Raw genomic sequence first — 27754 nt, forward strand, 5'->3', positions numbered from 1 at the left:
GCGAGGGCCCCCGCTCCCACCGTGGTCAAATAAAATCGCAGGTGACTGCAACCCTTAGGGGATGTCTTGACGAAATACTGAAATCAATAGTATTGTGTCATTAATTTCATTGATCATCAAATCCTTTATAACTCATGTTTCAGCTCTGAACTGAGGGGAAAATAAAGAGGTTATTTATACTGGGAGAAATGCTAGCTACAACGTTTGGCAGCTCTCAGGTTATTTTGTGCTGCACTGACTGCTTGAGAGCTCTTGTATAATGGCATTTAGCAGAGCATGGTCTGAAAGTCTTCACATGCATCTGAGGATTTCCTGATGGCATTTGCTTCTGTGGAACTGCACAAGCTGACATCAAAGTATCTCCCTTTGAGGTGTGACAGACAGGTAGCTCTCAGTTCTGACCTCTGACCCAGGTCGAAATGTCTCCAGTAATATGCACACATTCCAGTCTCTTCCGAGATGGTTTCAGACTAAGATTTTCTTCAATATCAAACCTAGCAAACACAAGGAAAATAACAGATGGACAAAATCTGGCACTCCAGTACTTTTTCTGAAGTCAGTGGCAGAAATGATATCATGCAGAAGAGTCATTTGAATGTGGTCTCTCAGCTCACACATGCCTTCTGTCCTGGACACAACCTCGTGGTGCCCGATTTTTGTTTGGCAAAAGTACAGTCAAATCAGCAGCTGCCCTTCCTTCCCTTTTGGGACTGAACTGCTGAAGGTGCTCCTTCACCTTTCAGAGGTATTCCAGTATGGTAGTAGTGCCTTCAAGCAAGATCCAGCTTTAGCCAAGAAGCTATTCCTGCTGCCAAAGCTCAACAGGGCACCTGCACCCCTGAGGGAGAAGCTGTTCAAAGCTCACTTGATCCCTGACCTGCTGTGTCACCCAGCACGGTGCTTCAAAATGCCATCATTATCACAGGTGCCTAAATAGCCTTCCTGTTGCTCATCCTAGTGCAACAGATGGTCCAATTGTCTGGCACATATGCACTGAATTCACACTGAAGAAGTGGCAGGCTGCTAACACCCCCTCTAACACGTTTTTGGAAAGGAGTCAGTAGCAGACACCAAACACCTGCAAAGAGTTGAGGCTGAAGTTCTCTTTTGAGTTTTTTTTTTTTCATTTTTAAATAACTCTCCTCCTGCCAGGCTCTTGCAAAATAGCACTTTCATGGCTAGTTTAATTCATATATGTTTTATTTGTTTGAGATTTATAAGTAATGTATGCTTATAAACCTAATTCGAAAAATCTGGGTAAACTACATCAGACCTAAGACAGTATTATAGAGAAATCACACTAAGAGTGATATTTTGTTAAGTGTTAAAGACCTCCCTTTGCATACTTCTCCTCTCCCCCATACTTTCAAGTCTCCTTTATGTTAAGATGACAATCCATGTAATTGAAATACATTTCATTAAATTATAAACTAAAATACTTCCAGACCTGTGCGGCAAGAGAGTCTTGAACTAGGGGCGAGGATTAATCATTCATTTCCCAGCTGACGGTACACGCAGACAGAGCTTCACCCTGACCAGATACGCTCTGGCAAAAACCCTTCCATCTCTCCCATGACGTTCAAAAACATGCCAAACACACAGTTCGACGATGATCTTTAGCATTCAGACTAATGTTTGAATTGGTACATAATTCTCAAATATGGGTAGTCTTTCAGAGCACAACACAAGGGAGTATATTCATTGCCTACACAACTGCAACATTCAGTGCTTTTCAAGTATCTTGTGTTATAATCTTAACTAAGGACTTCAAGTTTCTGTCTTGGCTTCCTAAAAATTCCACCCCCCAACGAGCACAGGCAGAACACTTCCCCTGTATCTCCCTTTCTTCAGTGGGGAAAAATCATTAGGTGCTAGTTTTCAGCTGTTCATACACAGAATCACACACTGGCCGTCATCCCGCTGGGGTCCAACGATGGCTTTTTCCAAGAAATTAAAGCCAGGAACAACTGGTAGATTTAGAGATTCAGTTTTTACCTTAACTCGCAGAGCCTGATCCTTCACTCACAGGATCAGTGGAGCCACACACGAGATCCACCACCTCTGGTGACAAGCTTTATGTCACTTGTCCTTCTCTGCAAGTGGAAGGGCACGGAGCTACCGCACAGACTTGCGATGAGCCTCGTAGTACGGCATTAGAGTGAAGGTACCAAAACATCCTGACAAGTTACTTTAATTCTTTGAAAGCTTCAAACCAGATATTTCATTCATAGTAAGTAACATTATTCATTAAAATAAAAGTTTAACAGGCAGTTATTAGCGGAGCGGTCATACTTTAAACATTTAATTTGCTACCGATACAGTTTTGCATTAGCAAGCCTGGAAAACAATTACAAATTACACAATTCAATTTTCCAAATGGATTATTTCATAACTAGACAGAAAGACTGTTTAAATTACTTCTGCTGTTTCAAGGCAAGATTAAAACAATCGGATTAAAATTTAGATCTCCTCAAGGATTCAGTATATTCCCGTCAGCAGTATGCAATTAGTTGGTTTTATATTGGAATATTAAGAATTCTTCTGGCACATTGCAAAGTCAAAAGTCACTTGGGGAAATAAGAATTTCTTCCTTCCTTCAATATCATTTTGTTAAAGCATGTGGTAATTTGTTGATTGTTTGATTTACCAATCAATGTTACAATTTACCAATGTTGATTGGTTGATTGTTTACATTTACCAAGTGGAAACGAGACAGGTACCTGACAGGCAACTCTCTGCCTCGATTTTGAAGCCTGAATCCTAATTATTTTCTTTCCCTTGTGAGATCAAATGAATTAAGCGAGCAATTTGCTTTGTGTGTGCAAATTTCTAGTTCACTTCATAAGCTACCGATGACTGTTCTCAGCTGACTTGTATTTTAGGATGCTTTAACCTTTCCATGATTAAAAAAATAGATTAAGACTAGAAAGTATGTAAAGGTCAGTATTATTAAAAAAAAAAACCAAACCAAACTTATTTCTTTAGCTGTTTTGAACTTTGAATGGCAAAGAGGTCAAAATTCAGGCTCTGGTGCAGGGCTCGAGAAGATGACACACACATCACACATTCAAATGCAAACAAATTGGACCCCCCCAATACAACAAAACACCACTGAGACACCTCAAAAATGTTGCTGGCAACCCAGACTTCAAATGGACAAAGGAGAGACCTTGACTGGATAAAGATGTTGTACAGTCTCAGTCCACAGCAGTTCAGCTTCAGTGACTGGTACCCGTGGTGCCAAAAGAACAAATGCTCTGGACAGACTCTTTCCATTAATAAACCGTAGTAACATTTGAACTTTAATTCATCACAGAAAAATAAAAAGCAACTAAATGAAACAATTTAACACTTCAGTGAAGGAGGAAAGTGCTATTAAAAAAATTAGGTCCATTCATCACTTTTCTTTTTCTACCTCTTAGAGTTTTATGATGGATTAAACCTTTCCTGCGATTGACGGGGTGAGCGAGGGCTCCTCAGTTTTCCAGATTTGATGGTGCTTTCAACAGTATTTGACAATCACGTTGAAAGCCAGGTAGGAAGTTAACAATCGTATTTCTGAAGTATCGGTAATCTGTAAGCGAGGTTTGCCTCTCCCAGTGTCACCTCTCAGACCCAACTTCATTCACTCACAGATTCATTAGCACAAGCGTTTGACACAGTGACATCCGACATGCTAACAGGACGGGCTGGGCGTTCCATTTGTAGGATTAACTTTAGTGTCAGAGACAGCAAGGAGCAGTCTTCTGTCCAGGAGTGACAGAATTAGAATAGTCACAGAAAAACCCCTGCGCACCATCAAGCTGTTATTGCAACAGCTGCTCTTGCTGACCAAATGTGTAAAGACAGCAGCGATGACTAGCCTAGAATTCTGGATGATGTCTACAGTACCAAAATCCTGTTAACGTTATGCATCAAAAACAGGTGACAAGGAATTGGTTGGATTTTTTTCATTAATAATTAGCTATGCTTTTTACAAGAATCAGTATAATCATTTTTTTAAGAGCAGTGACATACCCTCCTTTTTTGACACCTCATATTTAACGCTGGTAGAAAATGCATCATTCACCATCTTAGAATTTCATACATTTACAAAGCTTATTTAAAAGAGAAACTCATTTTTATCTACCTGTGCTCTTCGTAAGTTAACACAGTAGAGCCAGAAAATGCTATTCAATGTTCGTTAGCTTCCTTTCAGTAACATCTGTTAAAACTAAAACAGGACCGGTCAACTTGTGTAGCTGATGACTGTAGTTGTAGAGGACAGCCTCGTTTACTATCACAGTGAAAAAATGAGGACAGCGCAGAGCCCCACTGCCAAATAGCAGCGCTGTGTAAATGACAACCCACTGTCCTGCGCAATCACATTTAAACTGCTCTCCTTGGCCAGCACCGCCTCATTACAGAGCGTCAAAGAGGAGTGATAAATGTGGAGAACAAATGCTGATGGCAGCGTTCCCAGGGCAGCTCCAACAAATGGCAGCGTGATTGCTGCCCAGCAGTCCAGCCTGCCCACACTCCAGTGCTTCCCTACAAGCCCATCCACAGCGTCCGGGCTGACGCCGTGCTGGGAAGGGAGATTTCTCCACTTTATACAGGAGGACTATTGGCTTTCTGGCAGAAACCTCAGCCCAGCATCCCGTAATTTGGGTCTACATACCTGGAACCTGACACAGACAGACGGGAAGGGGAAAGGCTTGGAATGATTGGAGCTGGCAGCCTAGCTTAGCAGGTCCGAGACACCAGGAAACCACAGAAGCTCAGACCGATCATGTCAGGCACACTCAGCTCAAGACTCGGACCCCGAGACACTCTATCCACCCTCAAAGGAAGAGGGCAGAGCCATACCAATATAAACGCAATGTTTCACACAAAGCCAGAAATTGTCTTACACACACTGTGCAACCCCCACACACACCAAATGTACTTTGGAAACTTGTTTGATATAAATGTGAATGAACTATTTCTGGGCGTGACTTACTACAAACAGCCACAGGTTTTATGATCAATCAATTACAAATTACACAGCACACAGACAAACAAGGCTGAATTCAGATTCAGCATTCCCTTAAGATTTCCTCCTAAACGTATGTCAAAGTGAGTAAGTGCAGATCAGCCTCAAGCAGAGCTGTGCTCGCAGACTGCTAGGAATAATTCCTAATCTTCTTGTATATTAAGCTTTTTTAACAATGCTTATAAATTAAAGAGTTTCTTATTCTCATCTCCACGCACAGGAGAATTACACATGTAAATTCTCAGATGAATATGAAATGTGCACATAACTCCAGAGAAGTGATGAGAGGGAAAAACTTCATTCTATTAATAGCAGTGAATTTTGCAAAGTTTTTCACATCACCACTGCAAGAAACACTTGCATGCTGCCCTTCATATCTGTAGCTGTCTACCACCTCCCACAAATGCAAAATCCTAGTGAGATGGGTACCTCTAAGCTTTTTAACTCACATTACCGTGGATGATTGCTAGTGGCATTATGAAGAGTAGTAGTCATGGCAAAGTGTTTCAGCTCTGATTTTGAAGGACTGAGGAGAGGAAAGGACATCTTTAAAAACAAAGTAATTTCCCATTAGCTTAGCAAGATGTTAGCAGAAAATAGAACACTTACTCTGCCTCTGCTTCACTGAATGAAGGAACATACAAGCGGGTTTAGGACCTCGACAGTAAAAAAGTTCCAATGTTCAGGCCAATTCGTACATGACAACGCCAGACATTATTCTTGATTGTATATAGAAACGAGTTTGAGAAATAGCCATTTAACCACGTCTTACCTTGTGATAGCATCTAAAGTAAGCAGCTCGTTCATCTGAGAATTTCTCCAGCCTCTTTGGCCCTTTGCTTGAAGCTTTTTTGAATACCAACCAGCATCTCTGGTAAATCTGGAAACACAAGAGAATAAACTTGGCATCTCCCATGACTTGAATATCACCAATATTTGCACAGAAGTTAAACTCATAAATCGGCTGTTGCTCTGAAGCTACAATTAATGGCCCTCAGTAGCTTCGAGAAAAAATAAAAATCAAGTTAATAGATAGTTATGTCTTATTTATTTCGAATTATGATACAATGAAAAACTCTTATGAAGACAGTACATGCTTGCATGAAAGGTGCTAGGAAGAAAGAGCTGTAATTATACTTGCAAATGCAGACTTTCTAGGAAACAGCTTATTTAAAATAAAGTGACACACTTTTCCATGTGGATTTGTAACCGGATCCAGTCCTGTGTGCTTAAGGCAGACACGAAGAAAGCTTGAGCAGACTGGTAGGAACGTAGGAACAGACCCTCTTTCACACAAGTAAGAGATGAAACTGTGAGTGTATAATCTATGTATAAGGGTAAATGAAGATACATAAGGGAGAAGGAACTGAATTACTGGGTAATGGAACGATAGACCATTTAACTGTAGAACCCAGGACCGTTCTGACAACTGGTATTTTGCTTTCAAGGTCCAGTTGAATTTAAATTCAAGTCATTTGAGGCAGACTGTCTGTGCAGAGTTGTTGAAAAAAACCCCACCTTTTCCATCTGCAGCATTAAGCTACTTAACCTCTCAAATTTCTGCCCCCATTTCTTGCAATCTTCCCACCTATTCTGTAACTGTGGTGCTCTTTCTACCATCCTCTTACATGCAAAACCATACCTCTCGGCTTAGATAACACACTTGCTGTATAGAAGGAAAGAATTATAAGCCTTGCCAACTGTTCACAGCCTACATTTAATCAGTAATTCCAAAGTAACACCTGGTAAGCTAGAAATAAAACAAAATCACCACTAAAATAAGTGCGATTTCAAAGAAAAAAAATCTGGTCAGCCATTATCAAATTGTTCACAGCTCCGGCAGAGCTCCAGTGCAGCCCAAATTCACTGAAGTCACCACAGAGGAGACCTATTTAATCACCTCACTGCCTCCAGCTAAGCCAGCACCCAACAGGTAACCAGCAGGCAAGACAACTCCAGTCTCTGAACCCTTGAGGAGTTTCTAAACTCATGAGTTTCTAAACTCATCAAGGCACAAAACAATTATTTTTTTACTCGGCACAAAACAATTATGTCCACAGAAAGTAGGCATGACTTTATTTCTGTCCCCAAAAATGATTGTGAGTTGACCAGATGTCAAGAAAAGAAGAAAGAAGCTGTGCTTCTTTCACCAGCTTCTAGCTGTTACTATAAAGATGTCCAGGGAATCGTATTATTCCCCCAAGCTTTATTGTTGTGCCTGGTCCGTGGGCACTCACGCTCCTGGCCCACTTGGCTGCAGAAGTATTGAGCATATGGCCATGTTGCTCTGATGCCAGGCACCAGCTGAATCCATCAAGATTTTCGTCCAATTTTCCAGCTTATTGGCCACTCAACCCGTTCCGTTTAATGCAAGGTTTTGAATTGAATTATTCAAAAATTACTAAACGCTGACCAAAATGACAGCTTGCCACCAAAAAAGCAATTCAGATACGCACCCACTGCTACTGGAAGAGATTTTTCTATATTTGCTTTCCGAGAACCTTGCTTGCTGGGCCCAGATAACCTCCCTACCCCGACAAGAAAATCTCTCCAAAACCCCACCTAAAAGAGAACGTCAAAAGTTTACATAATCAGCCCCTTCGCTTTCCAAAAGCCCACAGTTATAACTTTAGCAATCAGAAGCCCATAGCAGAGAACAGACTCCTTCAGTAACGCGTTTGCCATTATACAACAAACACGAGGACAACTGCAATGTGATGATGTCCTGCTCAGACCATTTGCACTCAGAAGCACCTGTCTGGGTCAGCGAGCATCTCAAAGCTGCAGCTGCAACAGTGAGCCCACAGCACCAAGAACCGGGGGCAGAACAAGACAGTAACATCCTAATACAAATAAGCAAATTAAAGTTTTGCTCTACCTCCAGCTGGGCACAGATCCAGGGCGGCTGTCGCCCTTCCAAATGCCACTAGGAGCCGAAGTACAATTAACAATCGACTCCAGTCAAGCATGGTAGATGGCTATACGTCGGTGCTACTGGAACTTATTACCGCAGTTCAACAGTGACTAATCCAAGACTAATTACTGGATTTAGATCAGAATTAGGGCACAGCTTGGGGGGAACACAAAACTGTTACATGAAAGGACGTCTAAGGATGCAAAAGCCAAATCAGACTACAATATAAATACTGGTCTTTCAGTTTTGGGTCTGCCCCCATATTACAATAATTCTTTAACAAAAGAGTCCCAGGGTTGGAATACGTTATGCCAGCGCCTTAGAACATCATCATCATGACCCAAGTAACTACATCTATAAAGAATAAATGGAGTTCACGATGTTAACTTCAGCAAACTGGAGGAAAGTCAAGTCATGAAGGTTCCTCCCCTGAACTTCCTACTCCTTCTGTATGAGCTAGTCAGCCCTCTCTTAGGGAATTTCTAGGCAGAGAAATTTTACTGCAGTAGTAGTTTAAAGCAGGTTAAGGTAGTTTGCTTTGAGAAGAGACAATTACCAATTTTTTTGCCTGAATATAGAGTTTGGAATCCTATTAATGTTAGCTATCTGGTGATTAACTCCTCTCTGCTGAGCTTATATACCACAAGCTCAAAAAAGAAAACACATTCCTCCACTTGAAGCCTGCTTAGCACCTTCAAAAATGAAATAATGGAGCCATCAAGAATGGTATTATTATTCCAGTCACATCTCTATGCTCCCAGGACACACACCTCGCAGGTGAACACTATCTTAACTGAGCATAAACTAAATTACACCCTAAACCTCTAGCAATAAAACAATAAGGAAGGGGGCTGGACTAAATGACCTTTAAAGGTCCCTTCCAACCCAAACCATTCTATAATTCTATGAATAACCGATTTGGCAGCATCTGCCTAGGAGCACTGAAAGCCCTTCAATGCCATCAATGCACACAAGAGATGATGTGCTTAAGACAGAGCTAATCAAAGACCCTGTCATGAGCTACATTATACAGCAAGTAATTAGGTCGTTGATGCCATCATGACCTAGCATGTGTCTGAGACTTGTCAGTCTTTCTTCAAGTTGAAGACACCAGGTGAACAGTTCACATTGTTACAGCCGTTTTGATAGCACCAACAAGAACCATCCCCAAATGCTCTTACGTGCCTGTTCTGTCACTGTCATGAATACTTAGTTCACTTATCCCCCAAAATCAACATTTTCACTACTACTCCATGAATAGGAATTAGTTGAAAGTAGTGCTGTAATTACTTCCACTCCAAACACTTGGGCTGACAGTGATTAGATAATCCAAACAGCTAATCAGGATCTGATGGGCTGAGAGAGAACAGTAAGAGCTGTCATTTGCATAACACCTAAAACTCACAAAGCTCTCTCTGTGAGATCTTCTGAGAAAGCCTAACTCAAAATTTTACTCGAGTATCAAAAATTAGCATCTCTTTCCTATGGTGTCCCCTGAAAATTTCAGCTTCTGATAGCCTACCGAGCAAGCAATAACGTAAAACTCAAGGGCAATAATGTGACAGTTTATGAATCCGATCATCTGAAAGCCAGAGAGGTGATCCAATATGCATGTCCAAGGTCACGTCAGAAGAGTTCTATTCTTAGCTCTAAAGATCAGCTGATATAAATCATTACCACAACTGAAGTCAAAGCAGGAGTGACTTCAAAGGAATGATGCAATCTGAGTATTTGGATTCCTGCCGCTCAGTATTATACCTTAAGAACTAGGCAGGATTGCTCAGACATCCCCATGCTCCTTCTGATGCTGGAAATACACTGTGAAGCAAAGGAGCTATCAACCTCAGCTGGAACTGCTCAGCATCTGGCTGAGTAAAGTGGAAAAAATCCATTCGAGTCTCCCGGGTTTCATGGTTCAGTTGTGGTTTGAGAATACTCTCATGCATAGGGGGAAGCTGAAACCAGAGGCTTGCTGTCCTACGTGATGACCCAAACCCCCGGTCCATTCTGGAGGTGGTGTGGGGAAGGAGACCTGTCAGCATTCACCACCTCTCAGCTGATCAGAAAAGCAAGATAACCAAGAGCTAGATTTCTGAATGCCCAAAAATGTCACTCATTATACACGAAGCACAAACTATTCCACACAAGAAAAAAAAAAAAAACACAACTGAATTTAGAAACTAAAATTTGCATTTCAGTCCAAAGCAAGTTTTGCCCTACCCCTCAATATTTCTGTTCAGGAACTGATTTTAAAAAGCATCTGGAAATAGCCAAGTATTTAGAAATTGGAGGGGAGAAGGCTGTTTTTCATATCTTGGGGCTGGAGGGTTAAAATCAGCTGTTTTTTACAATTAAGATGTGTGGCTTCCAATACACTATGGCAAAGAAAGCCTCTTTTACTTCAAGACCAAACAATCCCACCTCTTATTTGTTTGTTACTTAAGAGAGATCTAGAGAAGTCAGACAGTAGCACGAAGTATCATCTGGCAAATTCCTCCTTTGCAAACAAGAAAAGAGCCTTCAGGGAAATCTACCCTGTTTTATTTCTCGTGTTTTTCTGCTCTCTGCCCTAAAATAAAGAATTCCAATGAGCTGCATTTACGGGGACACTGAACCGGCTGTCAAATAAACACAGCTTTTGCTTTTTTAAAAGCAATAGTTGAGAGTACTATTGTGCAGCTTGGGGTGATGACCAGAAAGCCTGGTTTATTGCCAGGAACTTGCTGTTCGTGACACTGATGACCTCTAGTAACAGGTAATCCAGTAAAGGCACAACGCAATAGCACAACAAATTTCTCACAGTATCTTCTGAACTCTTTTTTTGTTGGAAAAAGATATGCTGCCACTTTATCCAAGACTGATAGATATCTCACCCACTGATGTACTTCAGTTGCATATGGAAAATTATTCAGGTGGTTTTGCTGAACTTTGCTAGGGAGTCTGCAGCCGACTGGAGTTCCAGGTGTATGATTCCTTACAACACAGAGTTGTTCACACAGAAAATTAGTCAGCTAGTGTTCTAGTTAAAATTTCTGTATATAAGAAACAAAAATGCATTAATATGCCACTGCTGATTCGAGGTGATAAAGAGCCCTGAAACAGAATTCCCAGCCAGAAGGAAATTTCTGAGGAGACTGGATCTAGAATTTTGCTTTGCATCTGGAAATACGAGATACTGCCAAAGGCAGATTGCAGCTCATTCATTAAATTATATTCACTCCTTAGACACGTCTGTAGCAGTGGATCTCCATTAGGTAACTGTTTCTTCATGAAAAACTGGAGGACTGCTCTCTAGTAAAAAAGACTAGATGTTGGGAAATGTGGTGATGCTTTGCGTGTCGTGTTCAATGGTATCGTGTGGCTCTAGAGAAGACGCCACAGTCTTTTCATGACTTCACAAAACGGAAGCACTTAATGTGAATGTTTCTTCTGTGAGGCTGTGACTTGCCTCTACTTTTCCAGCCCAGCTTTATCCCTTCCCCACTTCACCCTCATGTTGGCAGCTGTGTTCAGCTCTGAAAAAAAAAGTAATGCAAGTATAAAACAGCTACAAGTAGATGGATTACTAGAAAGAATCACATAGCTGTAAACATATCTAACTTGTACTGAAACGTGTTTAGCATGATTTAAAACAGTGCACAGAAATGTAAGCTGGTTCACCGGCTTTGTAAAACAAGCAGCAAAGTTGTCCATATGTGTTGTCTGTAAAGCTATCGCTGCGCTTGGCAACAAGACAATCTCATTCTCCCAGAATACCCACTTAATGTGTGTTATGAGTAAGCGATATTGCATTATTCATTGTGATCAGGTTATAATGACTACATAAATCAAAGTTGGTTTACATCAAGCTATCTTCTTCTCTGGGGGACTAAAGAAAATAATCTAGATTTCTACTTCCCCTGAGAGACACATTCGTGGAGAGAGAAACCTCACTCCTTGCTCTCATTCAGTATGCAACTTCAGAAACAATATTTTACAGTAAGAAGTCATCCAATGCTGCTAACAGAGAATGAAGCTGTGGTCTTGTCTCTGTGCCTGTTCAGAATGCACAATATTGCTCAAAGTTTTTTCACCAAGTTACAAAATCCAGCTGTGGCAATGGCCAGAACTTGCTATAAGGTCAGTATGCAAAAAAACAGATCTTTATGAATCTATACCCCTTCTCTTACTCTCACAAGTCACAACAGATGCCCACTGCTCTAAAATACGAGGCATTTTATCAGCCTTTCCTCTTCAAAAACTCTTTCTTTCTACTCCTTCCCTCCCAACAGGAGCTGCATCAACCAGAAGCAGGATTTTTGTTAATGGTTCAGGCTCAGAACTCAAATCCATTCCTCCAGCCGTAGTTTAAAGCACCAAACGGCTGGATTTGAGCCTGCAGATGCATTCCCACTAGGCACACTAATTAGAAAGTAACTTTGTTCTAAATGTTTGGGGTTTCTTTTTTTCACCCTTCATCATTACATAGGATTCCTTCCACAGACAAGATTTACATCCTGCCAAAACATCCTGAGAGTTGAAAGCCTGCGTGTGTTGTTACCAAGGACACAACATCCAAGCCGTGGTGGGGAGAGCACAGTGTAAGCATGGACACACAACAGCACACCCAAAGTTCTCATTTACTACAATTTACTCCTGGACCTTGGTTTTATTTCAGGTCTACACTATGTTCTGTGGCAATGGATGCTGGCAGGTAAACACAAGCAGCATTTTACAGGTTTTGCTTGTAACTGGCAGGTACCAGTCATCGGTTCAGACAAGGGGGGAAAAAAAACCCTCAACAAAAGTGCTGCTGACACAGGTCAGCTCTAGCAGATTGCAAAATGGGATGGGCTCATTCAAAGACAAGAAGGGAATCCCGACACGTCCCAGCTCAGTAGAGTATTATTTAAAATAAATAAATAAATAAAAAACAAAAATAAGGAACACCTGGGAATTTATGAGAGCCTTTTATGATGAATCACCTCAACTACCAATTATGTACTTTCGAAGCAATGTACCCCCTTGAACTGTTGATGCACTCAGCAGCTGGAAGTCTAGAGTTTAGAAGCATCTTAACTACAGATCCGGTACAGATGATGAAGCACATTGCCAGTGTCTCTGACATACAGTGAGGGCTTTGGAAGGACAGACAGACAGGGCAGAGAAGCCACCAGCCTTGCGGGGACACCTAAAACAGCATTCTGGATCTCAAGGGGCAGAGAAAGTGCTCTAAGGACACACGACACCCAGGAGGTTGACCCTTGGAACAGAACAGTAAGAGCTGCTAATGCAAAATGTCATTAAGAAAACAGGGCTGGGATTTAAGACTTACCTATCACACGTGATATCAAACACGTTCTGCAAAGGAGTCATTTCCCTTCCCTACTCAGTGGATGGTGCCTTGAATTTGCATTGGCCAGAGTTCCTTACGTGCAACTCACAAAAGACTTATTGATAAACTAATGTACAAAAAAATTACACTGTGTAACAAACTACACAGGAGATGTAAGGTATAAGCAGTCATGCTCTTTGATGTGATAGAGGGCAATATAGAACTTGACTCCATTTTTTGTTTCTCTAATGACTGTCGAGAATTTCAGGACCTAAAAGACATTAAAACCATGGCTTCAACTGCCAGTCTTGTCTCCCTGCAAAATGATGAGATGGATGCAGTATGATTAGAAGGAGAACATTACCTGAAACATCCTTCCACTTTCAGGCCCTTCTTTATGGACTTAACAGCCTTCAAAGCCTGGTTTGTTGGGTTTTTTTAAATCATGCACAGAAAAAGTCATAATTCTGGGCTGCATTAGGCCATTAGAGGAGAGTACCTCCAAGTGCCACGAAGCACTTACAGCAGAATCCCTCTCTTGCTAGTGATGGTTAAAAAAAAAAGTCAGACCAAAGCTAAGTATCTGATTTGTCTCCTTGAACATCTGCTAAGCTTATATATGGATAGAGTTCATTCTAGGCATGAAACTGCATAGGAGAAAATCAGCCTAGGACTCTAACTACTAAAGGAAATAGAAAATAGTCAAGTTTTCAATGCAGACTTTTTACTCTGTTGCTGGCTGAGCTCTACAGAGTGCAGCTGGATGTGCTGTCCTGCTGGGTCAGACCATTAGTGAGGTCCAGTGAATTTACACAATTTAGCACTGTATTAGAATTAGGTTACTGCTGAATAACTTAAAATTACTGCGAGGAATTATGGTTTGGAATGATTCTCTTTTGTCACTAAGTATATGACTTGGTTACTTTAATTATATGGGCTATAGGGGGAAAATCGTATCGATACAGCTCATTAACAGAGCTCACTAATTAGTGCACCAGGTGCAAAGAGGCTGCAGAGCACACATGTGCTAACCCTTGGTAAGAGCTACTCACAGCACTAAAAGAACACAAGCTCACCTGCCAAAGCCATGTTAAGGGGACCCTCTCCTGAACTCAGCTGTCAGAAGCCACAGATGAGACTTGTTCCATGTTTGGACATGAACTAGACTTGCTCACAAACTCCCAGCCACAGGCTTTAACATTTTTAAGGGGTGTATTTCAGAGCTGGATTTGTAATTCTAAGACTACATAAAATGAGACAAGAAAGGCAGAAAGTGCATGCGAATTAAGCCTTTCTCTCAGTAGAGTACCTTCTTCAACACTAAGCTGCCAGCTTCCAAAGCCAGGCATGGCTGAAAAGCTTTAGTTTCTCGGTCTTCAGTCTATGACTTGAACAACCCAGCTGTACCTGGAGCCACCTGTTAAATTCCGTTAATGATGCTTGGGATGTGCTGCTCAGAGACCAAGGAAGACAAATGCAAGCCCAGAACTAACAGATGGGTATAACTGCCCATTTCTGGCCTGCTGTCATTCTTTGCTATTTACCAATTAATTTCACTGCAAGCTTCAGAAAACAGGTTTCCTGTAACAAAAACATTGCCTCCCAGCCCTACACACCCTTCAGATACATGAGTCCCAAGACCAGTCCACTGTACTGTCCCAACACAAGCTAAACTTATCTTATCCCTTCCACATTTTTCTTTCAATCTTGATATCAAATCTGTGCAGTAAGCCATGGATCATTCCACCAGACTCTCTTGGAGCAGTTTTACAACCAAAGTGAATCTACCAGCAAGAGCAAATATTGCTACTAGGTGAGCTGGACTCCACCAAAATACAGTGCTTTGTTAAAAAGTGACAGAATTACAGCTCATTAAATCATAGTAACGAGCACTTCAGCAACACCTTACAGGACTGCAGCAAATAATTGAAGTCATTTGCCTAGACTGTTAGATGGACTGCTGTTCGAAGTCACCGCAGGGAGAAGTCCACGGCACTCAAAATGCACTTCTCTTTTCAAACACTTTGGCGTCCCGGCTTCAGAGCGATAAACTTCAGTGTATCCTGAATTACTGAAGGCACGTACACAAAGGGATCCAAGTCACAGCAGAGAGGCCATGGTCCTGCAGTCAATAGATAGACCCCATCCTGGGTATAAACCAATGACTCTGCACATCAGAGCTCCGTTGCTCTACCAGAGCTTTTAAAGCTACCGACCAGCTGAAGACTGTTGCCAGTTTGTCTAATATTTTGAAAACAAAATTAGGACAATTTTATAGCAAAGGTGCAACTGAGGCTGGGGGAGAGGGTTGTTTGTTTATTGGAGGGGTTTTCTTTGTTTTGTTTTGGGTTTGGGGGGTTGGACTAATAGCGACTTAAAGAAACACAGATTAAAACTAGGTTTCCAGAGTCAGGATTTTCCTGGCAGACTTCAGCATTCCACTGGTTCTCGCAGTCCTCTTGCATTTGCTTGGGCTAATGTACGCATTAGTTCGAATGGACAAACCCAACTTCTGTTCATTTCTCACGTCCCAGCTGCGTAGTACTGACTAAAGAACGAGTTCAAAAGTTCATTCACTTTTAGGTAGACTCCATGCTCAAGAAAGTATGACTGCTGCATAAAAAGTGGCTATGAAAGCTTACCACAATACTATCTTAATTTGCACTACTTCGTTTAACAAAGATCAGCCACTTGTATTTTACCCTGAGCATTGTGCCAAGAGGATGCCACCCAATAGCAAGCAGTTAATTCCCTACAATCAGCTAACATCCATCCTCACTGGTGTGGAGACATTAGGGAGAGCATTAAGAGGCATATTTCTCCTGCTGACCATAGGACACTGATAGCTCCCCAGATAAAAATTATTTGGCAAGTTAAGGGACAACTCAATCTCCTACATTAGCATTACTGGGGAGAAATACCACTGGTTTTACCACGTTGACATTTTGATTGAAACAAGTTACATGTATTTTCAGTAAAGGGGAAAACAACTCCACCACTACTCATTCCAACAGCTTGAACTTGCACTGGTATTTCTGACAGCATTTGATGCAATCAGACAAGAAGATAATGGGAACAGTCCATCAACTTCCATGATATACCTAGAACTACACAAACATCAAATTAAGATGTCAGTCTCAGGTGCAGACCTTACATCTGTTAAGTTTCTTTCAGGTAATTTCACAAATACTGCAAAAACTTCAGGGCAATGCCCACACATTCCAGTATGAGAATTACCTTCGCGTGGTGTAATGAATTTATGATGAAAAGGCATCAGAATCAAGAAAGACTAAATTTCATTTGTTTAAAATGGAGTTTTCTTCTTTTCTTTCACTGCCTTTACACTCCTCCTTGGCATACCCTTTCGTATACATAGCAGCTACTGCACTCATCTCCGGAAACCGTACCAGCCTTTGTCTAACAAAGGAAGTGCAAATAGTCAAAATGCACTACTGGGACCCACAACTGAAGGAAGATGAGGAGTTTGAGATAAAAGCAGAAGAGAAGCAGACGTGATAAGAACACCCTTTTTATCTTGTTAAAACAAAAACTCCATTTTTAGAACAAGATAGCAAATGGCTAAGAACCACTTGTCTACTAGTTAGCTTATAAACAAGCCAAACTTGAAATCTCTCTGTTTTTTTTAACGAACTAAGCCCATCTTCCAAAGAAGAATGTAGAAGGTAATTTAGCAGAAAACATATGCTGGAAAACACAAGAAATGCCGTTCCTGCTCTTAAAATGGGCCACCAGCAAAACAGGGATTTCATACTCCAAATCATGATCTGTATCATCTCCCGTCTTCTACTTCTTAAAGGAAATCTAGAATAGTTTTTAAGCTTTTGGGGGGAGAGCTTTGGAGGGGGAAGGGTTGGATCAAATTAGGCTTTTTTGTTTCTCTCCACACGATCCTAAAGATCATGTTTGCTGATTTTTAAGATACACAAACTTCCAGACTTCTTCCCAGCCCAGTTTAGACTCATCGTTTGGGCTATGAGTGATATTCAAAACAAACTCAGACGCTGCCTCAAAACGAAACTCAGACAGGAAAAGCAGTGTGATGAAAAGTGGGAGGTCATGGGAAAGCTACAGTCCCTTGCTTCTCCATCCTGTTTTCACAAGGCAAAAATTAAGATACTTCAAGAGAAGAAACAAAATGTAATTTAACCGTGAGACTTGCAAAACCTCCTTTTAATTCACCTTGCTCATCTAACACATGGACCACACGAGGTAAGCAGCTGCCGAATGACAAGCACTGATCACTTATCTCCAATTCAACTTCTTTGCTTGAATTCCAGAGGTAACCCAATCAAGACATCTAAGGACCTCCACTGAAATCACATGAACTTTATGCCAGAGGAATCTGAAGGGGACTTGCTCATGGGCTGACGGACCCAATGCCAGCAGCCACGAGGAACTGCATTAGGTCTTGAACACCATTTACTGGTATTCCTCTCCTTATCAGCTCGAGGACAAGAGCTCAAACTTTCTAAGCAATGTCCTGGATCCCATCCTTACTGCCACTGACGTGTTCCAAGAAGTAAAAAATCTTAATATCTGTGAATATGTTCCAACACCTTATTTAACAGTTTTCTAAAAATATGAATATCCAATGCGCTTAATATCTTGCAGGTTGAAGTTGGTACATAAGAAATCTGTTCAGTTTTTCTCTGTCTCAATGTTTCCATATGGAAAGGAGCTGTATAGGTGAACATAAGAGTTTTATTAATAAAGCTGCTTCAAATGTAGATGTAGGCAGACAACTTTTCCTTCTCCTCTCCCCCCAGGCTCCCCTCCAGGCCTTACATCATTCTCTTTTCCAGTTTTCACAGCTCATACTCTAAAATCCCCATATTAACTTCCTGGCACGCTTATTCAAGCGCCAATCTCTTTAACCATATGGTTCTAGTCCTGCAGATTGTCTCTCCCCCATTTTACCTCTCCTCCCACAGGGTTTCACAGAAACAGTGCTATACAAAACTTGTAAAAGTACATGTCATTTTAAATGTTCAACACTGATCTTCTCAATGAAGTTTCTACAGAAGTCAGTTCAATTAAAATCAAGAACCAAAAACCCTGAAAGCTTCATTTCTTTTCAGCTTTTGACAAACACAAATTTCAGCTGAAGTTTTCTTCAAAACAGCTGAAGTGGACAAGTCCAAAAACGTGTACAAAAGCTTTCCCAAACTTCTAAGCGTGAACAAGAATGTTTTCCCTTACAGTCTTAAAACAAGCGTATGCACTAAGCATTAATTTTATACTTCCTGAGGAAGTCTACAGCACAAACTTTTCGTATTTTCCCACTTACATCTAGCATATGGTCACTGTCCAACATGTAAGTTCGCATACAATACTCAAATGCAGAAGAGATTAACCTCCACCTAATATTAGGGAACTTTTCCACTTATTTTTATAATATTTTTTAAAAGATTTTAATGTTGCTGGTAAAGCATTCATCAAACTAAGAAGCAGTCAGTCTAGAAACCTAACAATGACTCTTTGATTGAGTTTTCAAATCAATCCAGAAGTATTTGAGTACTGCCTAGGTTCCTCCACTGAAGCAAGCATTTCCAAGAAGCAAGGAACTAGTTACAAAGCTGTAAATAAGTCAGCTCCATCCTCTGCCACAACCCGAGGACTAAGCTATTACAAACTCCTACAATGGGGTTGGCCAGGAGAGCCCTAGTTCTGTTCGGGAGGACACCACTTAGATCACATTTCTTCACATTGATGTGATGAAGAGTTTTGGGGCTGGTCAGAGCCACCGAGCAGAGAAAACTGGCACACACAGATCTCATTTCTGTCCTTAAGAAGGTTAATATTAAAGAGAAGTCTACAGTTGTAGTTCCAGCAGTCACTTCTTTCAGAAGAGACATAGTTACTGTTACCTACTAATTTTCACTTCCCTAATTCCACTCTGATCAAGACTTTACTGAGTAATTTGGTTAAGCTGGTTCAGATCAGTGTAAAAAAAGAGTTCAGAACAATGGCACCAAAACGTATTTTTTCTGCTTTATGTTAATGTGATCCTTGCACGAGTGAGATCACTGGTATCAATGCAGTTGCTTTCAAGAGTACACTCCCGGTTTTCCTCCTTCCCTGCACACCAGGGTCAGGTCCTACTCAGCAGCCACATTTCCAGAACCATTCAGCAACTGCACAAGGCCACCTTTGCAAAAAGAAATCATGTAATCGTGCCCAAGTTGAGAAGGAGAGGCACAAAAAACCAAAAATCTAATTATGCTGCCCCATCAGTGAGGGCAATGGCACCAAGGAAGAAAGTCCAAACCCCCCAGTCCACATTCCCCAGCACAGCCAGGAAAGCGCCCTGCAAATGGAGCAGTTGGGATGAAGAGGTCTGGGCTGAACCTGGTTAATCTTTAGTTTTTTGAACAACCTTGATGCATGAGGAGGAGTTCCTCCATCTTTCACAAAGCTGGTTGCCATGACTGAAACCCCGGAGGACACTGGCTGATCTCCATGTCCTTAGGAACTCCCACGGACTAACACAAGTAGTATCAGAATTGCACTTTTGGGCTTCAGCCCTGCTAAGCCTCACGTTGGGTGCTCAGATATTTTTTTTGGACTCAGCCCAAATTTCCATGGAGGACCCCCTCTAATAGACAGATGAGGCCGATCATTCCTCGCATAACGAGGAGGTGCCTCCAGCAGATGGGGTTACACACAAGCCCAAGAGCAGGCCGTGCAGACTGCAGATTTAATTAGAAGTGTTGTTAAACAGATACGACTGCAAGAACAGCTCTGTGCCTCCCCTCGTAAGCGCAAACTGGAAGATACCTCATGAGACAGGATTCTGCAAAAATCTGTTAGCAGCATTTCCACTGCCAGACAGAGGTACAAGAAACAGACTGCCAGGTAAAAAAAAAATCCACTTCATCCCTCTTTTCCTCTCTGTGAGATTTATTCTCCGACGAGCAGATGCAGATGTCTCTGCAAGGACCTGCATTTTTAGGAACAGACACTTAGCTGTTAGCAAAGCTCCATTAAAGTCAATGGATCCTCCCAAATTAGTGTTTTTAATAGCCTGTAATAACTTGATAGCAATACAAACTTGTGGAGCAAACTCCCAGACCTCTACGTGCAGGAAATACCTTCATAAAATCATGGCAATCATAGAATAAATGGGGTTGCCTGTCAGTAATGTCCAGTTTTGAGAATTCCACGCATTTATTTTTCGTGTTCACATGGTTTTTCAGGGCTGTAAACATCCACTGCATCTAGTTAGCAATAGTATATGTTCTAGAAAGGTAAACAGTTTGCAAGGCTTTTCTAACAAAAAAGCAAATTGCCAGGACTATTTGTTTTAAGCACTTCTGTCATGCAGAAGCAGTAATCCATGTATATTAATTCAGCAGCATGTGCTGTTCTACACTGTTCTAATTTTAATAGCCCTACCTTTTAGAAAAGAAAAAGCTTTATCCTCTTCCAGAATACAGGTCACCTTAATTTTCAAATCCAATTTTTTTTTCAGTATTTCCTGGTCTGCTTTTAGATACATAAGATCTTTAGCGTTTTCTTGACTCCTTTGTGAAAACACATTCTTAAACTTCGGAAGGCTACTTCTATGTTTGTGAAAGCCAAAGTTGCTTTACAGCTCGAATTCTTGCATCTTCAACATGAAATTAAGAGACAGACAGCCTGAAGGAGGATATTGCGAACAGCCAGGGAACAGAAAGAGTTTCAATCTTATAGAGAAGTTTACTGAAGCAGAAAGCATCACAATTGTTGCACTTTTTTTTGCTTGATAATGAAAAAGTAAGATGCAGTCAATTGTACATTCAATTTTTTAACCGTAATTCATTCCTTATTTCAACCTGGATTTATATTGCATTATCATCTCATATCAAAAGTCTTCCAGAATAAAGACACTGAATTTTATTAGCAAGATAGATAAAGATTGCTTCAGCATTGGGAAATTTGCGACAGAGGGAAGAGCATGTGAGCATCGACTACTGTAGATGGCTCCACGTCTATTTTTAAGCCTTAAAAATTTAAAAGATGCCATCTATCCTTACTGTTGGATTTTTCCTGGAAGGTTGTTCAGCAACACAGCCTCCTCACTCTGCCTGTGCAGAGCTTTGATCCACCCTGTACCACAGCAGGTCAACCATCACAGCACACAGAATGGAAGTTCCCATTTTAATATACCTGTTTTATTAATGACTTTAAAAGTTATGCCGTCTGAGAAAGAGGGATACAACAGAAATACTTGCATACAAGCCAGACACGTTCACAGTGTACAAAGCCTGGCAGAAAGAGAACCGTCATATTTGCATTGTCTAAAGTTATGCTCAGAAAGGTTTGCTACCCTTCCTGGAAAGCAGCAACACGTAAACCACCACAGTCAAACCCTCTGTTGGGAGGAACATACCTAGTGTGCAAGCAATCCAGAGAATGTTTTGGAAGCCAATGTTTTCTAGTCAATTAAGTACTCTGCAGAGCCAAACCAGACTCTGTAAGGCTTTACACAGCTGTGAATAACCCCTCAACAGAGACACCTCTGCTCACCACCAGCACATCTCAGCTAGTTCTTGAAGGCAGTTCTGTTTGATCAGCCCTATTTTGCTTTTAGCCGCAGACAGCTCAAGGCAGTTGCTGCTCATCGAAGGGATGGTTTCCCTCTGACACTAGCAGTACTTCACTTAATGCAACAAGACACTCCAAGTGTGTTAGTGGCATACCAGAAACTAAGGGCTGACAGCTAACCCCACGGCATCGTGCCCCAGCGGTCTCCCATACATCAAGAGGCAAGGACAGGTCAGATGCCTGCAAACTCCACAGGGTCTTCCAAGGGGAAAAGCATCGTCTTCAAAGTCCTGTACAGGAGGGCAGTGAGCACCGTGCCGATGCTACACCACCAGCACCCCCAACACCGTTGCCTGTAGAGCGGAGAACAGGCTTCAGGAGTATCGCCTGCCTTCACTTTGAGCCTCCAGTACCTACTCGTGCCCACGCCTAAACAACAGCAGGAGAGGACATCCTTAGAGCAGCTTCGGTGCTGCCTAATCCTTGCTCAGATTGAAACAGCTTCCAGCAAACCTGAGTTCAGGTGTGGATGCACGAAGGGTAAGCCAAGCCTTAACGACACAGAGTTCAATAAAAGCATTAGACTGCAACCAACACGTGTGGCTGGGAGCCTCCCATCATCCCAGACAGGGAGGTGGATTGGCTGCACCTTGAAGAAAATCAAGTGGCTCTTCCCTTTTAAAGCTCTTCAGGCTCACCATAGGCCCTCTATTTCCTGTTCTGATTTTTGTTATTTGAACACGCAGTTAAGCCAATCCAACACACAATGAAGGGTCCAAGTGTGTTCATAAGCAGTGCACATCTAATACTAACCTTAAAATCAAAACACAATAATGAGGCTTTGCACTAAGGAGAGGAAAAATCTCCAAAATATACTTCCCCTGAGAAAGGTTTCATCTGCATCTCAGAACAAGAGATTATTTAAAAATCATAAGCACAAAAAAAAAGTCTTTTTTGGTATAGAGGCAAAAAAATTACTCCCCTTTCACATATTGATATAAAGCACTTAATTAGATGAAAGGTGATTGCAAGCAAAGGCACTTGACACAACAGAGTACCTTCTTTCCCAAAACACAGGTCCAGCGGTCACCAGTGGTCACCGACAGAAGCACTGCTCACAGAGCAAAGCTTTTTGTTGTTTCAAGAAACTCTGGACGGTTGTGCATTTACGCTGTCAGCAGTTTCCTAGCACATAACCTCCTGTGTCACTGCTAACAGAGGGACACCACTGGCTGAGGGAATTTCTTTCCATCCTTACAGGGAGAAAAAATATTGGGAAGAGTGTGCTTTCTCCTGAATATATTTCCTCCGCAGAAGACACATGTGATACAAATGTTGCTATGGAAACTATTCTATTAAATAATATGAAATTAAATTTACATATTTAAAGTGCACAAAAACAGTCCAGGTACAAAACTAATTAGCTGAAATTCAATCTTGAAATGACAAAGCAGGGCCTACCAGAATTATCATTTTCCTTTTAAAAGAGGTTTGGTTTTGAGGAAGCTGCTTATCTGCACCCTTTCTTTCCATACGTAGCACCTGCACCCCACTTGTTCAGAAAAGTCATTTCTTGAGATAATTTGTAGATACAAGCTCTGCTCCTAGTTCCCTTGGTGATGGAATTACCATAGTATTACAGAGAAAAACCCAGGAGCCAAACTCAGACTGAAAAGACAATGCACTGATTACAGCTGTGCCACCATAACATTGGAAAGTATTTTAATAACTCCCACTTACATCTCGCCACACGTGGAGTACTGAAATTTTAAGGTCTAAAGCATTTTTTTCCTTTTTTTTTCCATTTTTTTGTCAGTGGGTGCTGACAGTTGCAGCGCTGCCACAGGCAACACAAGCAGGTCCTGCACCTAAAGAACTTGAGTTGATCATAATTACCTGCATTTACTTTGGTGTTGTAAATCAGAGCACTGGGCTTTTAAGCAGCTTATAGAAAACACAAGTTACAGGAAGAAATCTGCAGCCCTGTTTCCACCATCCATCCTTAAGTAGTGGGCCAAGACTGTAAATTGAAAAGTGCAAGGAAAGAAAAGCCTTACGGCGGATGAAAATACACATTTCCAAATAAACGGAGCAGCAAGATTTGAACAGGTCCCCTCTCCCTCACAGCACGGGCCTTCGCCACCAGATCTGAAGCAGTGACAGCCACATCACAGCAGCTGCTACCTTCCCTCCTAATGTTCTCCACATCACTGGAGAGCCATCGGGACAGGACACCAGAGCCAAGGGCAGCTCAGGGCAACAAAATCAGGGCTCTGCATTTTAACAAATCCATAGCCATGGGAATTGTCTGGGGCTTTACTTGGACCTCTTCACAAAAAACATTTTCCATCAACCCTTTCACACTTCCCAGCCATTGATAATGACACAATTCTCATTTGGAATGAGAAAGAATTAAATCAAATAAAGAAACTGTCTTCTCAAATAAAACATTTAACATGGATGCAGTGTCCTTCTCCATTTTTTTTTTCTTTGTTTTTTCATTTAACTCTCAAATGCACTTCTGCTGAGAGGGCACTGAACACTTCCTCTTCACCACCATCCTCAGACTGTTTTGTAAGGCCTTAATAAAGGAAAGTCAGAGGCATTAACAGAATTAACACCTATTTCAGAGTTAGGCGCACCTTATTTGTGTGCCCATTAGGTTTCACTCTTACAGTATGGAAAACTGACGAAGTTTAATCTTACTCTTCATTTAAGCTAGAGCAAACTGGATACTAATATATATTCAGTACTGGAGGGACAGTTACAATACACTAATTCAGTCGAATTTACTACAAATTCTCTCATAATCTCATTATCTCCATCTGTTAAAGAATCACACGGCTCTCAAAGAATGGACTACACCTGCAAGTCCTTTCCAATACAAGGGAAACAGCCTGCTGGAATACTTTAGAACGCTTTCCAGTTCCCAAACAAGTCAAGGAGATGCAAGTTACCAAAACTGCAGAGAAGCCATTGAACATGGATAGAGCAAGAGAATGGAACTGTAACTGTACAGAGCCAACAAAAGCTTCCAGGTGACCCTGCACCCCCCATGATAAAACCTGATGCAGGACTCGCGCTGTGAACAATTCAGAATTGCAAAGCCATTAGTTCTCAGTAAATACAATAAATGAGTTACTTTATGTCCCGAGACACAGATCTATCAATTAAAGCATTTTAGATGGACTAAGCCTCCTTCCAGCCTATGTCCTTCTTTTGATAGGGGGTGTGGAGCACTCCGGTCCCGTTACAGGAGCAGCTGCGCAGGGGAGCAGGAACAGACCATGCTGTAGGACAGCACCAACCACACAGGTCCTGTAGGCAACTGCCCCACCACTATTTCATCTCTAGCCCCTACAACAGAAACTAGGAACACGCCACTGTAGGAAAAGAACATCCTTAGAATAAGTTTGGAATTACATAAGGAGCTAAAGGGGCCTTTGGTGTTTTAGTTTTGTGCCACTCAACTGAACTTTACAAGCTCAAATGACACTGCGAGGTCTTCACCTGACCCAAACAAGACCTCAACACGCTGATGTGCAGCAGCCCCGTCCCAGGAACCCCACGAACCCCAGGAACCCCAGGAACCCCAGGGCTGCCGCAGCTCTCCGCCCTCACCCCTGCCAGGAGCTTCCTCGCACCCCAACCTTAGCCCCCGAGGGCTCCGACACCCCCAGTCCCCCCCTTCCTCCCCGTGCCAGCTCCAGCCCCAGCCCCAGCCCCAGCCCCAAGTTGGTTTGGCTGCTCGGGAGCTCAGCATGAAGGGCAGAGCAGAGCTGGAGCAGCGCAGCCCTCCCCAGCGCGCAGCATCCCCCCCGCCAGAGAAGGAAATGCACACACATAGCTGCATACGCACCTCTAGAATGCATATATATCTCTATAAAAACGCACCTTCGGGTGCCTTTACATTCCTTCCCCCTCCCCACATTCATTTTGTTTCACGCCTCCCACGCAGCGCTCAGTTTGCAAAAAGAGGACAAAGGAAGGCAGGGGGGGAATATAAAGGAAAGCCCAAGCGCAGGTGGCCCAGGAAGGGGAGCGGCACTCACCCCCAGCCTCCTGCTCCGGATGCGCACGTATCCCTGCTTCACGATGTCGTTGAAATTGGAAGCCATCCTTCCCCAGGAAAGTTGGAGGCGGCCGGCCCCGCTCAGCCAGCCCGCATGGCAGCAGCAGCCGCCTCCGCAGCCGCGCCCCGCTCCGCACCGCCCCGCACCGCCCCGCGCCGCGCCGCCCCGCCCCGGCCCGCCCCTGCCTCCCCCCGGTGCCCGGCTGGGACGCTCGCCCCCCGGCATCCCTCTGCCGCATCCCCGCCGGTCCCTGCTCCCAAAGATCAGTTCGGAGGAGCAGAAGGCTGAGCGGTCCCCACCGGCTCGGGAAGAAGCTGCGCTAAAGGCTGCTTCAAGGGTTTATGCCACCCCGCGTTTCCTCCCGCTGCGGGGAGGGGGTTCTGCTGGCAATAATCCGATCGGCCCCGCTGTGTCAAGGGAAAGTTCTCAGCTGTGGTTTTCCCCAGGAAAGTGGGTTTCCCAGAAAGTCTTTCAGATGCCTGAGAGCCTGCCAAGTGGCGCAGCTCCAGGATCTCCTGAAGACTCCGTAACCTGAGCTGTGCTGCTCCGTGTCCTGGAAATGTCACACAGGAGCATCGGCTGCATTTTGTGGGCAGTGGGCGGCTGAGCTGCTGGCCCGGCCCTGGGCCCGGGGATTGCCCTCTGCCTCCCCCGAGTCCTCCTTTTCCCAGAACATGTGCATATCCAAGTACACGCCAAGCCCAGGAGAGAGGCGCTCCGGTGCCTCCCTTTGCTCCATAGGGGTTGCCTGTAACTGGAACGCTATAAATACGGTGTCCTGGAAAGAAGGACTGTTCATCTCTTCATAACATCTTTTAATAGCATCACAAATATAGGCAGTCTGAGGAGGTCAGCCAGATAGATGACTTTGACTTTGGGAATTATCGTGCCATGGAAATTGCAGATGGGGTAGCGAGGAGGAGGGCAGAGCAGAGAATCACCGAGGAGCGTAACAGCCCCTCGCAGCTCTGCCAAGTGCACGGTGATGCGGAAGAGATGACTATTTTTATTGTTCTATGACTACAAAACTCACCGATGAGAAACTTGGCCCCTTTCTGGTTTAAATATGTAGTTCTTTCATTTTAGGAGCAGCCAGAAACGATGGTGGTTGCTCTGCTGTGGTAACAGCGTGGTGCTTTCAGTTCTTGCTTGAAGAGGTGATTATGCTTTGCAAGGCTTTAGGAAATATTAATTGATGGAGTGAATTACAGAGATAGAGTGTAAGTCTCTCTAGCTGAAGGGCTAATTCACTTAGGATGAAGGAGACAAGTCTGCAGTCTTTGCCTCAGAGTCTACTTTATTATTTTGCACTTCCCTCTCCTTTTCACTGAGCTCTTTTACAGAATGCATAAAATAGAACTGCTTCAGCTAGAAACAACTTCCACACCCGTGCACCAAAATACTCCAGAAATTAGATTATTCTAAGTCTGTTTCCTAGGATAATATGTCTGTAAAGCAACTCAGAAGTGGCATAACAGTGAGGGTAACTCACTGCAAAAATTCCTAGTAATGTATTTTTGTTAAATATATTGTACAGTTCCAACAATACTGTTAATACCAGTTCCATAGTACCAATGGTTCCAATTCGCTAGATTTCGTTGCTGGTCGAAAGCTAGAAAAGTTAAAACATGCAGCCTGCTTCATCTTGTATAGAACTGTGCATTCACAATCTCAGGCACCAGAAAAATATTAATGCTGGAAGCATCAGGTATATTCTAAACCTAGGGGAAAAAAAAAAGGAAAAAAAAAGAAAAAAATGAGAGAATGTTTTGGTTTCAGAGACATTTGCAGCAGGAAACGTTACAGAGCCACTTCAGATGTCTTTTGAACAAGTTTAGACGTTTCTTCTAATCCCTTCCAGTACCTGTGCTGCTGATTTCATTAGCCACTAG

The 27754-nt window shown here is 42.6% G+C and overlaps 1 protein-coding gene across 6 annotated transcripts in view; it reads right to left on the minus strand.

Annotated features, from left to right (window-relative positions):
* Positions 1-25991, minus strand: part of DOK5 (docking protein 5) — a 42358-nt gene extending 16367 nt beyond the window's left edge. For 5 of the 6 annotated variants that reach the window (XM_054081866.1, XM_009558728.2, XM_054081863.1 and 2 more), the window contains exons 1-2: positions 25842-25991; positions 5787-5894 (exon numbers count right to left, since the gene is read on the minus strand). In XM_054081866.1, coding sequence (XP_053937841.1) covers positions 5787-5894; positions 25842-25907 — 174 coding nt within the window. In that variant the 5' untranslated portion in view covers positions 25908-25991. Of the gene's footprint in view, positions 1-5786; positions 5895-25648; positions 25668-25841 lie in introns of those variants that run through there. The other variant, XM_054081867.1, reaches the window with a different exon arrangement.
* Positions 25992-27754: the final 1763 nt, after the last annotated feature.

This window comes from Cuculus canorus, chromosome 16, assembly GCF_017976375.1.
Source record: "Cuculus canorus isolate bCucCan1 chromosome 16, bCucCan1.pri, whole genome shotgun sequence".
Classification (NCBI taxonomy): Eukaryota; Metazoa; Chordata; class Aves; order Cuculiformes; family Cuculidae; genus Cuculus; species Cuculus canorus.